General features: G+C 39.3%; 1 protein-coding gene across 1 annotated transcript in view; it reads right to left on the bottom strand.

The window, feature by feature from the left end:
• The window catches only part of LOC110171149 (metabotropic glutamate receptor 7), a 201,430-nt gene that overhangs the window by 119,596 nt on the left and 67,215 nt on the right, over positions 1-14,619 (bottom strand). Inside the window, 1 exon segment of the mRNA XM_020936837.2 lies at positions 3,940-4,156. Within this exon segment, the coding sequence (XP_020792496.2) occupies positions 3,940-4,156 (217 nt within the window).

The following is a 14,619-nucleotide window of genomic DNA, read 5'->3' on the forward strand; positions in this document are numbered from 1 at the left end:
ATGCCACTGTCGCTTTTGAAACACATTTGGAATATTTCCGACATTTATCTGATTGTCACAGTTGCTCATGAAAGAAACATCGAATGCAGAGGGTTTACTGCGGGCTGGAGCTGCTGGCCATTACGTCTCGCCTGGTGCGCCTGTTTTCCCCAAACGTTACACACGGCAAACAGCCTGGAGGCATTATTCCCACTCGGTATATGCAGCTCATACTAAGTGCCCATGGTCTGAGTGGTCCTGTTACCCACTCAGCAGTCTGCGCCTCTCTAAGTAAAGAAAGCAAACATCTCCCAGCGCTGGTCTCTGCATTCCTGCTGATTCAGAGATAATAGGAGCTGGTTCCAGAGGGTATGGATTCAAGGAGCATGCGGCTGAGAAATTCTACGATCACAAAAGCCTCTGAGACAATCGAACATGATGTGCTTTAAGGCAGACTACATTGACTGAGCTATCATTGTAATGCCTTTGCTCTGCAGGTCAGGGTGTGGTTGAATAGATAGACTCGACTCCGGAGGGGAACTCGGAGCAAATGGGGTCGGTTTGACAGCTCCTTGCTCGAGGTGGTTTGAACTAAGCATTTGACTTCTATCTAGTGCTGTCAGTTGAGGCGCTATTGAGATAAAAATTGAAAATCTCAAAACTAAGATAGCTGTAAAAGCCCTGATAAATTTAAACTATGCAAATTTTGGATGTTATAATGTTGTTTCCTCATCAAAACATACCTAGAGTTGTGTTTTGTTTTCACACACACCTGCAGGACATGTGTGAATGTGAACAAATCACTACTCCAAGTATGTTTTTGAGGAAGTAACAACATTATAATCCAATTTAAAGCTCACAAGAATCAATTATGTGTAATATAGGACCTTTAAATAATTAATTCGGCCAATATTAAATTAACCAAACCTGCCCTTTAGCTTTTAATTAATGTATAATGTTTAATTAATCATCAAAAACTTTGTGAAAGGTTTCATTCAAGCAATTATGAATGCTGTTTTCCATTGTGCAAACTCAAAACTATCACACGACCTCTTGTTGCCGTTGAGTGGTGAATGTCAGCTGTTCCTCAATGTTTTTAAAGTCCATTCACCTTCACCAGACTCATTCTCATCATTTTAGAGCAGTGATTCAGTGTTATTCAGTTAGCAGCCAGCCAGCTTGGTTTGAACTGCTTTACTCTGTAGTGCAGCAGCTGGAGACTATTGGACTATAGCAGAGGTGTCCCCTACATCCCCACTAATCACTTTGGATGTTTGCTCAGTGAAACAAAGCCAATGTACTTGTGTGACTGTGCCCCTTTTGTCTGCTCCATGCTGGAAACAACAGCCATCTAATTTACGACCAGCGCTGTGTGCAAAGATCTATATTTGGATGTGAACGGAGAAAAGGAAGTTCCAGGATCAATATGTGGATAACTTAAAACCCTGCAGATAACCCAGAATCCCAGAATGGCTTCATTTAATAGCCTGGCCATGTTTAAGAAGTCATACATTTTTCCTGTTCACATGGTTCATTTTGTCAACTTGGGTCTATCCGTTTTTCGTTCAAACACTAGCATTTTTACCAGGTGAGTCAGTTCCTTCTGCTTTGCTCAAATGCGTCAGGCAACTGTCCAATTTTGGGACGATCTAATCACAGCCGCTTATTTATAGAAGACATCTTGTCTGGACTTTCCTTTAAAGATTAAGAATGAAAAATAACATTTAACTTTTACCTCAGAAACGGTTTGTTCTAACGAAATCTTTTCTGTTTCTCATTCCAGGAATAATAATAGTAATAATAATAGTAAATTTAGTAATAATAAAATTCCACATATTACTATACAGGTGTCTAGCTCAACACTATGAGAAAGTGAGAATCTAACCACATACTCTCCTGTCTACATCCAAGTATAAATTAGGTATTTAGGTACACCACTGTGATTAGGCCTTGATCAAAAAGCGATTATTGGTGGACATGGGGCTGTGGTTGTTTGTGTTCACACGGTTAAAAGATCTCCCTGCTCCCCACCAGCGCTGTGTCCTTTCATAATCCTCACAAAAGTTGAGGCTATAAATGTCACGATGCATCCTCCACTGCTGAGTGGTAAAGAGGCTGCAAATCGCTCCAAATGTCAGAGAGATTAAACCAAAACCAATCAGCAACACATTTGACCCTCATCAATCCTGCAATAAACCCTTTCAAGAACCTCTAATACATGGAACAAAGTCAATACCCAATCTGGCATGCTCTGGACCTAAGTCTATTGTAATATTCTAGTATTGTAGTATAGTATTGATTAGAGCCTAACCGATATTTCGGTTGGCCGATATTATCGGCTATCGGCCAATATGTTTGCTGATATGGGCCAAAATTTCACGTGCGCATGTTATACATCGTTAAAAAGCTTAGACTCTCTACATTATGTTCATTTAATCCAATTTACAGATAAATGTCCTAATATGTGGCCGAATCAGTATTTATCTGCGGAGTCATTTGTCTGTGTGTGTGTACTGTCCCTGAACACACCACAGAGTCACACGTGCTCTTGTTTACACCTGCAGACATTGATCCACGTGCAACACTGAGATTATATTCTTTTTATGGACAATCGGTTTGAGTCTGGATTAAAAGGACATTTATTAGTGTGATGTGAGGAGGAGCCTGTGTGAGCGCTGAGTGTTGGAAATATGTCTGACTTTGAAGCTAGTTTTGGTTCTTTGTTATCGGTTAGCGATTAGCTGCTGTAGCTCCCGCACATAAACAGACTGTTTTCTATTGGTCTATTGTAAAGTGACTATATTGGCCGTATATTTGCTACTGGACCTGCATTGATATGTAAATGAGCTGTGAATAGACGTGTGAATTATGACATTTGCTCATATAATTAATTACTTTGGCGCGCACGTATTTACAGCTAAAGGCTAATAGCGCTAGTTTCTTTACTAGCTTAGTAGTGATGGGTCGGTCGCGATCGAAGCGGCTCTTAGATCTGGCTCTTTGAAGCGAACGACGGGAGCCTGCTTCTTATTGGGAGCAGTGTTTTCTCTTTCTCTCCCTTTTTTCTCTTCACTCCGCGTGCAGACTCGTGGTAGTCTGACAGCGACGGCAGCTGAAAACCAAACTTTCAGAAATATGCGTGTGCATCGGAGAGAAAAAACGTGCATATTTGGCTGTAGTTCAGCATAAAATAAATAAACCAGGACTAATCTTGGGCTCGAGAGAGGGAGAGAGATAAAGACCGAGTCCCGACACTCAGTCCTGGTTCAGCTCTGGTTTAGACCTGGTTTAGACCTGGTTTAGACCTGGTTTAGTCCTGGTTTAGACCTGGTTTAGTCCTGCTTGCAACAAAACAATACCCATCACTAGTCGCTAGAATGTGATCTGCGCAAAAAGTCAGAATAAAAATAAATGTTGCCTAAATAAACCCGATTTAAAATCCACTAGAGCCAAACCTATGTTTTTTAAGCAATTTAAGATTTACAGTGAATTTTTACATCACTAAATATATCTGTGATTATATCGGCTATCGGCAGCTCCCACTCCCATTTTATCGGTATCATATCGGCCACAACAAAATCCATATCGGTCGGGCCCTAGTATTGATAACAGATACTGTGGCGCATGATTGATTAGACTTGGAACTCCTCCAAAAATATTTTTGCTGACACCTGCCAACTAAATGCTCAACAAAACTGACAAATCACATTTCTTTCACTCATGGTCCTGCCAAGATTTGTGTTCTGACCAACACAGATGCAACCCTGCACTTTATGGAGTGGTAGCTATCAGACAAAACAATAAAAATTTACATAAATCAAGTTTTATGGACAAAATTATGAAGCCAAATCACTTTTGCTTCAATTTGAGAGTTAAGAGTCTCCACAGATGAATGTAATTCTATCCAATCATTATCAAATATAAAACCAAAGCTGTGATAAGATAGTTGAAACCACAGACCTGCTTCTCTGGACAGCTGCATGAAGGCGTCCACTCCCTTCTCTCCGTAGCTGCCCTCAGAGGCTACAGTGGAGACGTAGTTCCAGCCCATGGCCTTGACAATGTCCACCATGGCCTGGGCCTGGAAGCTGTCTGGAGGCACCACTCGAGAGAAGAAGTCATATCTCCGGTCATCACTCAGCTCAGGGGCAGTGGATGCGTAGCTTATCTGAGGGATCTGAAGGGGAGAAAAAGAAAAAGATTGTTGCTTGTCAATATAATAAAAAAGCCTATAATAATGTTGATAGCTCACACTAATTGAACTGCATTTATCAACCTTTTTAACTGTGACAAGCAGCAAGCCTTTTATTTATTTATAGACCTCATAATTGGCGAGGCTTTTAAATTTGACATACTGTAGATTATTAATTAGTATAATATTCAAAGCATCGACTTAATTACTTTGAGTAGAACTTTAATTTCAAGGGAAAACTATCTTATTTTATAAACTTTTATCTAACTATCACATTTTTTAGAATGTGTTTTTAAAAAGATAAACATATGTGGCGAGGCGCTGAGAAGTAATTAATTCGTTGTGAGCCAAAGATGGATTAATAAAAATGTTTTAAATGCGACAGGAGTACTGACCTCCTTTTAAGTAACACTAAAAGCTTTAAAAGCACGAAAGGGAGAAACTACATTAGTAACCAAACTCTAATGTCAATATAATCCATAATCCAGGGTTTACGGTGAATTGCATTTCTTTTAGGGAAATCATTACAAAGCTAATCTGTCCTACATGCAACCTAAACCTGGAAAATGAGTTTGACACGGCAAAGAGCACAGGTGATGCTGGTAATTACAGCAAATATGAGTGAGGTCAGAGGTTATGCCGTCTCTGACCATCTGTGTCTGTGCTAATGGTTAGAATAAATTACATAAGAGATTCAACGTCTGAAGCATTCTTTATTCAGTTTTCCCTCTGCACCTCAAATTTCCACTTGACTGTGGTTTTATACAAAGCAGAGAGACTTATGTTAATAATGTTATGTCATTTATGAATTAAAAACAGCATTCCTCATTCATAAAAAAATGCTATACAAAAGTAATACTTAATATTGATTCAGGATATTGTTGGGAGGGGAAGTAAGAAGTAAGGTTGAAGACTACGGTAACATAGTGAGCCACTCAGATATGTTATGTGTTAGCTGGCTCTTCATTGTCGTTGTGATTCACACCAAATTCTACCATGTGTTGTTATGACAAACTCCAGAAGCTCCAAGATAAGCCTTTTGGTGCTATCAGTAGCAGAATACAAGCAGTATAAGCAAAGCTGCTGAGCTTGAGGTCACACCATGTTGATTTAGCAGTTTTGTCCTTGACATGTAGTTGTTTAAATATGTCTCACATTTTATCGACTTGTGACTCAAGATGTCACAGAGGCCGCATCACGTGACCTACAGGGCTCAAGTCAGCTTCCTGACTGCACTGAAACACTTTGAAGGACACACACAATAGATTAAAACTGTTTTCTTTTTTTTTTTTTTTTTTTACGAACATAACGTATGCTTTTAAACAACAATAAACCATAACATTACAACCACGGACAGTGACTAGTATATGTAATATAAAAATAAATAATTATAATACTATAATTAGTACTATAATACTATAATTATAATATAATAATAATTATATTATAATAATAATTAAAATACGGGTCATAATGTTGGAATACCATGAAGCATAGAGTATATGCAGACAAATGCAAAGCGATGACTCCTCTGCCTGCAAAACCCATGTAGAAAAGCCTGAAGGCAAAAAAACACAGTAACCTCAGAGAAGTGGAAAGCGTACTTCCTTCTGTATTCTGCTTGATTCTGTGCTCCCCTCACCTCTGCTGAGGACAGCTCTGACACTCTCTCACTAACACACTCCCACTCATTCAAAAATGGCTGCAGGTTCAGTCCAGGCTCCTTGAAGACTGCTCTTTTGTGTGTGCAAATGGAATTCAATGTTAGGCCAAAGTTCACCATGAAGTAGACCATTTTCAAATTTTCAAAACGTTAATGAAAAGAATTTCCATATGCTACTTTACTAATCGCACGTGTTACAACTCATGCATGTCCTGATGTATGCTCAAATTAAATGATTATACCAATAATATTACTCTAAATATAGAAATGCACTCCAACTGAAATGCTGACAGGACCACGTCTGAGAATATGAACACAAACTCAGAGAGCTTCAAAGCTGAATGTAAACTCTTTGTATGAGACTCTTTCAAAGCTTTTTTGTGGACCAGGTGGTCCTCCTCCACACTGCCCACCTTCACTTATAATTGACTAAACCAGCAGATGTTACACACACACATGACTTTGATAAGGCAGCCCAATCAGACTTTAGAATAGCCCATCATTTAGACACAGTATAAGGAAAAAGCTGTGTTTGTTGTTGCACTGAGATCTCCCACTGGCCCCAGTACACACTAAATGGCTTTCCAGCCTTACTACTGTGACATTTTGGCAGAGTATACAAACAATCTGTGTATATTTGGTCAAATGGGATTATTCCAGGTACCACAAAGCAATTGCAGCACTGTGCAAACAGGAATTCACAGCATTAACTGTACAAGGTAGAGTGAGGGTCACGGGCCGGTACAGGCCATAGACCAGTACCAATCACCTTGGACAATAAAAACACTTTCTGACCTGTCAACTCAATAATGGCAAATACCAGATCAGTATTTAACTTGTGACCCCACATACTGACACTGTCTGATATTTTATAAATAAAACACTAAAATGATGTCACAATACTTTAACTGCCCACAGAGAGAATGTTATCGCTTAAATACCATTTGTGACTTTTCATAAGTGCTGAAACAATATTAGACCGTTTTGATTTCAAGGTGAGGACACTCCTTCCATTCACTCCTCTGCCTCTCCCTTCCTCATTCATTTCATACTGGTGAACACTGGAGTTAGTTGACACAGCCACAGAAGAAAATCCCTATAGAGCTAACACAGCACTCAGCCCTCCGTGTTGAGGGCTTTGAGATGCTCAGCGGTCACCGTACAAGCACACATGGGGTGTTCACAGCGGGGAGCGTCTTCTGGAGCATACCACAGGATCGGTGTCAGCAGAAACATAATTCATCATTTTTAACACTCTTTTTGGTTACATAGAAATGAAATCTCCAGGCAGTTATTGTGAAATATAAGCCATTTAACAGACTGATTTTTAAATGAAAAGCAACTTTCAATGGATATGCGTGAAAATTACAAGCTGGGGGCATAGCCTCAGAACTGGTGAAAAAGAACATTCTGTAAAGTCTGAAAAGTAAATTAGCGATTAACTAGATTTGATTTAATGTTTGCAAGTCACACTACCAGACTAAGTTAGAGGTTAGATTTGCGAAGAGGTGACTCCACACATAGTAATATAATACATCCATGTTGTTAAAGGCACTTTTTAGCAATAAAACACATGCAGATGAATAAATGAAAGATAGACACTGCGCAAGATAGATACTGTGGGACATTTCAGGCAATCATTTCATGCAGATCCAAAATGAGTGTATGGCCATGTACTACCATACTGTATATAAACAAGCAAGCGGCTGGTTTAGAGCCCTAACTTTGGCAGAAAACCAATATCTCCCTCCATGTGACAGATTAGAGCCATAAGCGGCTCGGTCACCTCTCTCTCCTTCCATCATACTCCCTGGCATTCTTCTTTCTTCGCCTGGACATGGAAAGGTCAGGATCTCGACAGCTTCAATAAAACACAACCTGCACTACAGCGTGACAATGGCTAAAGCCGCCATTGATCCCAGGCACATGGGTACAGAGATTCCAAGCGGGGATTTGAGAATGAAACTTAAATCAATCACAACAGAGATTTGAAAACTGTAGGACAACACAAAAAGTGTATTTAGATGAGGTATCGACTTTTGGGAAAGACTGTATATGATATTTCTATTCTTCCATAATTCCCATCTTTTGGAAGTATAAGCTATGTTTAAGACCATTACAGAGTCTAACCTAATGTACTTTACAACATTGTTTCTTACAAAGTCTGAAGTTAGAAGACTTGGTTCAGGGGAAACACAATGAAAATAATAGAAAATCTCATCAAAATGTAAAATGAGAAAAATATTTGGCTCCATACTGAACTCATGTTTGTGTAGATGTTCACAATTTGCTTTATTTTGTGGTTTATCTGCTTTAAGGCCGACCTGCCATGGGACTACATAGGGAAAACAGTCATTATGGCTACGCACCAACCCATTTTAAATAAACCAATACATTAAACATGTCTCAGCAATGATACACTGCCAAAACAGCAGAAATAACAAGCTGACTTTTAACATACTATTTTCAATTAATCAATCCATCCATTCTGGTTTAAGTTTATAAAAGACAATATCCCATGTATACAGCTCTACACATGCAAAAAAAAAACTAAAACAAAAAATAGTCTGAGAGTGAATGTCAGTTGAAGACATGACACAATCACAGACAGCTAGACAATAAAGTGTAACACTGATCCAAGAGGTGACAGAGAGGGATACAAAATTGATTCAATGACCCTGTAAGCTGCTCTGAACCTGAACTGAGAACGAGACAAAACAGTTTGGTTGAAAAAAACAGTGGAGGTGGCCCAGCACTGGTATTGACATTTCCATCTGACATTTGTGTGAGTGGCCTATGGCACAGGACTTGGAGTTATTGACCTTCTGCTGAGGGCTGATGTCTATTAAATGAGTGTGTTTGTCGGAAAAGAGCTCCCAATGATTTGTGACAGCTGTTAGTGTCCACGGGCCTGCATGTACCAGCTTGTAATGAGTGCCTAAGGACTCAAGAGCATGTAGCGGATGCTTGATAGACAGGACCTATAGCAGCGTTCATTCGTTGTTAACCAGTAAAGCAAAACATACATTTCGACAGCTATGTCACAAGCAAGTTTCAATAGAGATCGACCAATGTTTTTTAATTTTATTTTATTTTTCCATGACCAGGGCGGATACCGATTGTTGGGAATCCACACAAATCAATGTGGAACACTTTGCCTTTGCACCCTAGAACTGCACAGTCACTTGGGCACTTTGAATTCTTGCTCAAAACGCACCTTTTCTCTTTGGCATGTGTCCAGAGTTAGGAAGAGAAGACACCTTGACACCTTGCTGTTATTATTTATTTTTATTTTTATTATTATTTTCTTATTGTATGTTTTTTTCCCCCACTATAAATGCACTTTGGTAAGCTTTGGCTGTTTTAAATGTGTTATACAAATACGTTTCTGATTTGATTCTGATTTGAATAAGTTCTGCTGATATTTTTGGGTATGTAAAGTATGTTTGGTAATTTTCCCTAATGATCTAATATGAGTTTAGAACAACCTCATCCATGACCTTATTTTATAACAGACAGGATAAGAGAGCAGTGTAGTCACATTTTTGCAGTAAGTGTTCAAATAAAGCTTTAGTCATATAATCTTTATGCATATTTAGGCAGCTGGTTGGGCCAAACTAAATATCTGCTTCTGCTGGAGATGTAAGACCAGTAGCTGATAGGCTAAAAATTTCAGTCACGTAAAAGTTTTTTTGTCTTTCACAAGCCAGAACAAAGACAATAGAGTGAAGAAGGGCAAGGAAACTGAATCAATAAAGAAATCCAATGAACAATTTAAAATATTTAGCAGAATGTTACCTTTACTTTGTTACCAAAATGAGTCAGACCTTTGTATATAATGAAGTCCACAGATGCCAATATTGTTTCCAACATAGCACTAAAAAGGTTGGTTAGTGCAGGGGCAAGGGTATAAATAGATCAAGTAAGGAAGGAGGAAGGCTAGAGACTTGTCTAGACATTTTATTATGAAATGGCTCCGACAAAATGTGCCCTAATTGGTGTCCATTACCAGAAAATGATCCGGTGAGTTTTATTGTGCAGAATACAAAAGGTATAGAGGTTGAGACATAAGATTGTCAAGTTATTAGCTCAGAATAGGGGGACCCAGACAACAGATTTCCGGTGGTGCAAATTTAACAGCTAATCCATCAGAACCTGCTACTGTCTGATTATAGTGCCTATCTAGCCCCATCACAAATATATAGGCCTTCTCTGCACCTCCTAACAAGATAAAATATTCTTTTATTGTTTCCCCTCGGGAGAAATGTGTCACGGATCACTGCACGAAATGTCCAACACGCACAAAATAAAATAAAACAGATCACATGTTACATTTACAAACACTGGTGCACAGAAATACAATAAATAATCTCCAAAAAGACAAAAAACACTACAGTAAGTATGAATACTGAACCTTACTGGATGCCTTTATTGTTATGTACGCATTTTAGAGTTTGATGATGTCTTAAAATCAGATGGTGGGCTGGGAGGTGTACTGTTTTTGAAAGAAATATCCAAACTTACGATGTCCAAAAATGTTAAATGATTTGCTCAGGAATGACCATATGAATCCTAGGGCTTTAAGAACCTTCAAATAACAACAATCATGCTCTTTTTAATTAAATAATGGGTCCACTTTTTAAGATATTATGAAACAAAAATTACAATTTGATGTGTTTATGCAGACAGGGAGATGTTGAGATTGTGCCCAGTGATAACGGTCAACAAGTCATCAAATCTGACCTGTTTTGTAGCTCAGTTTTAAACTATAGGGATTCAAGAATGTCACATGAACACAACCTTTATGTCTTGTCTCCTGAAAAACAACATTGGACGAGTACTCGGAACTGGCTAATTACCAAATTACAAGCTCTGATTCCTCTCATGGCTGTACTACTGTGTGTCTGACAGCCCTTTGTGTTCGCCATTCATTAGCCAGCGGGCCACATCTGGCACAGTGCTCTGATCTGAGCTAAATCAAGAAGACAGGGGCCTACACCGCACATATGGAACACAGCGTGAGGGCTGGAGATGCTGCAGTGACTGGACACCAATCAGTCAGTAATCAGTGCGTATGGGAATGACGGAGAGCCAGTGTGCTAGTTCTAAAGATGATAGAAGCCTGCACATTCACAACATTTGACATTTTGACATTTTAACATCCTAGTAAAAAATGCTGTATGGGGCATGACATGAATGAATCAAACAAGACTGACGCTCCATGGCTTCAGGTAAGAGGCGGTATATATGCATGATACACCTTACAATCATTCAAGTCATGGTAGGATGGCTAGTGGATTCTTTTTATAACAGGTTGTATGGAGGATTTCTTTTTTAGTTTAAAATTGTCAGTGAAAGTTTAAAATACCATTACAGAGATGCAGCAGCCTTGTAATTATGATGACCAAAAAAAAAAAAAGAATGAAAATCTATCAGCTGAGGACATAGTGAGGCCAGATAAACATCAGCCAATAGAAAACGAGGCTCCCTCATTTTCTATTGGCTGTTAGGCTGTCAATCAAACTCCCTACGTTTCTAGTGTAACTGACTCGTCGGCACGCTGGGAATACGTGGTTTACGCAGTGTTTCTTAGAGGCTTTTTTAAACTGTCGCTTCCTTGCATTTCGGACAAAGTTTGTCGCGATGGCGGACGAGAACCCACGACCAAGTTCATCGCAAAAGAAAGTCAGATTTTGACGTCACTGAAAGAAGAAGAGACAGGGAAAAGTCATTTTAACACCCTAGTAAAAAACACAGTTTGGGGCATGACATAAATTAATCAAACAAGACTGACGCTCCATGGCTTAAGGTAAGAGACGGTATATATGCATGATACACCTTACAATCATTCAAGTCATGGTAGGATGGCTAGTGGATTCTTTTACAACAGCACAGTTAAAGGTTGCATGGAGGATTTCTTTTTTAGTTTCAAATTGTCAGTGAAAGTTTAAAATACCATTACAGAGATGCAGCAGCCTTGTAATTATGATGACCAAAAAAAAAAAAGAATGAAAATCTATCAGCTGAGGACATAGTGAGGCCAGATAAACATCAGCCAATAGAAAACGAGGCTGCCTCATTTTCTATTGGCTGTTAGGCTGTCAATCAAACTCCCTACGTTTCTAGTGTAACTGACTTGTCGGCACGCTGGGATTACGTGGTTTATGCAGTGGTTCTTAGAGGCTTTTTTAAACTGTCGCTTCCTTGCATTTCGGACAAAGTTTGTCGCAATGGCGGACGAGAACCCACGACCAGTTCGCTGCAAAAGAAAGTCGGGTTTTGAGGTCACTGAAAGAAGAAGAGACGGGGAAAAGGAGCGAAGACAAACTAATTCTTGGAGATCACTTCCAGCGATTGCGTGAATGAGGCAGACAAAGGGTCTAAAAACTGACGCGTCGTTATTTCTAGACAGGTCACTTTTTCTATTTCTAGAGTAAGGAGGCAGGAGGAGGTGTTTCTACTGAGGGAGCGGTGGAGGAGCATGCACAACATTGGAAAAAGGGCTGTCACTGTATTTCTTTTCCCTTTAAAAAATCCTCTATACAACCTTTAAAGATGGGTCACTTGCTTGTCTCCAAAACGGTATGGCATTAATCTTCTATCCAGCAGGTTACAGGTGACAGTCAGTGCACAGGTAGTGTTCTGTAGTGCAGTTAATGACAGCAAAATGACTCGTGTTAAAGTACGAAAAGTTGAGAGTGCCAGGTTTTCAAAGAACAGCGGACGACCATTATGTGTTTTTTGTTCAGTGTAAGGACCGTGCAGTTTGCCTGATATGTAAAAAAAGAGTGGCAGTTTTCAAAGAATATAATCTGCGTCGTTAGGGTCATACAGTTCTGTCATACCCTGACCCCCATCAAAATCAGGAGCCACTGTTTAATATTTGTCTCTGTTCGTTATGCATTTATTTATGGCTGATCAGAGCACAACAAGAGCAGAGTCTTATATTTTTCATATTGATTCGATGTGTTTTAAAGCTTTGATTTTAGAAAAGTAAAAAGTAACAGAACCAGCATACAGTTAACCAAAATTCATATTCAGAATACGCCTTCTCTGTACAAATATTCAGTTACTTCTTTACACAGATTATAACTGCCTGCACACTGATGACCTTGATTGTAAAACAGTGGGCAGTTGCCATGTGTCCTTCCCCTGTTTTCCTCATGCTTGATGTGACTTGATGTGAAAGACAAGGGCAGACACAGTGTTCTAATCATACTTCATTACACCGACGCTGCTGCTGTGAGGAGAGCAATCAGGTGTCCATTAGAACGTCTCATTCCAGGCATCTACCTGCAGCCGCAAGCAGCAGTCACACAAATACACAGCTACGCCCAAGAATCTAATAATAATATCCAACTGCCATTACGCTGGGTTCCAGGATAGTCAACGAGTCCTGTTTTTTCTCATATATTTATCTTCTTAGTGAAACATCGTAAGTGCTTAATGTTCTGAAAAAAGTTTTTAATTTTATTTCATAGATAAATGAAGCAGAAAGCATCGACAACTGGCAGCAACATCTTGGTCTCTATTGATGCATCCCTGTTGCCAAATATTCATTCTAAAAATTGAATTAAAAACACCAGATGCTGAAGTATTCAAACAGTAAATCATCATCGTTTTATTCTGTTTGAGCAATCCAGGCTGTCAACTACACATTTTTCAACCGAGCAATGATATTTCAGCTCATACTTCAGACACACATATCAGATCATAAGAGAAACAACACCATCCACTCACGAACTAAGGCTGTGGTTTAGATCTCAATAGGTGGGTTTCACGTGACGTCACAGGGCTACGTTTGTCAGCACGCAAAATCAGATGGAGGGCAGGAAGTGAACTGACTGGAGGAAAATGCCGATGTGTTGTGTAGTTTACGGCTGTGCCAATCGTTCTAACCGAGAGAAAGAAAAGTGATTTTTTTAGAGTACCGAATATAGTCGTCCACAAAGGTCAGAAATGGGAAAAGCCGACAGAACAACGCCGTAAAAAGTGGATTACAAACCTGTTTGCGGTCGGGAGGAGCAGAATTCGCTAATGCTCGTGTCTGCAGTGACTTCGACAAAGGTTTGTTAAAAAGCTAAATTGTTGTTTGTGGTTTACCTAAACATAAACGAATCATTAACGATTAACAATGTTTGTTGACATTAAATAGTTAGGATAGAGGTTACTGCCGATACACTGCAGTTTTTCCCATAACAGTCTATACACATAAAATAAGAGAAACACTCACCCCGGCGAAGACCAAACCATAATCATCATTTAGGCGTTTTGCACCAAGGTTGAGGACCCATCCACTGACTAAAAAGTTATAAGCCTCCAAACTTTTGTACAACTTCATCTATTGTCTGGTGTAGAACGATGTCTGGAGAACTAGATAGTTCGTGATATCCTCTGCCTCAATTGTCGGCAAATCTTTTACTTTGGTTGAAAATTCTCTCATTTTCAATAAGATGGGGTCACTCCCAATATATTTGTCGACTAACTGCTCGTACTTTTGCCTTGCTACTGGCAATAACAATAATATTACAATAAGAACTCTTCTCCATATCTGTGTTCTCCAGAGCCGTGTTTGTTGTGTTTGTCTTCGCTTCCTGCCCTCCACCTGAAATTTGCGCATCATCGTGATCACGTGACTGAAACCCTCCTATTCAGTCTAATGTATCAGACAGATGTTGCAAGACCCTTCAACAACATTTGACTGAGTTCAGTGCTATATTTGTGGCTGCTTTTGAATGTTAATAATGTAAAGAGACTCAAGCGACCACACAATTTATTACACACA

Source organism: Boleophthalmus pectinirostris, unplaced genomic scaffold, assembly GCF_026225935.1.
Source record: "Boleophthalmus pectinirostris isolate CB_2022bp ecotype Guang Dong unplaced genomic scaffold, ASM2622593v1 HiC_scaffold_3, whole genome shotgun sequence".
Classification (NCBI taxonomy): Eukaryota; Metazoa; Chordata; class Actinopteri; order Gobiiformes; family Gobiidae; genus Boleophthalmus; species Boleophthalmus pectinirostris.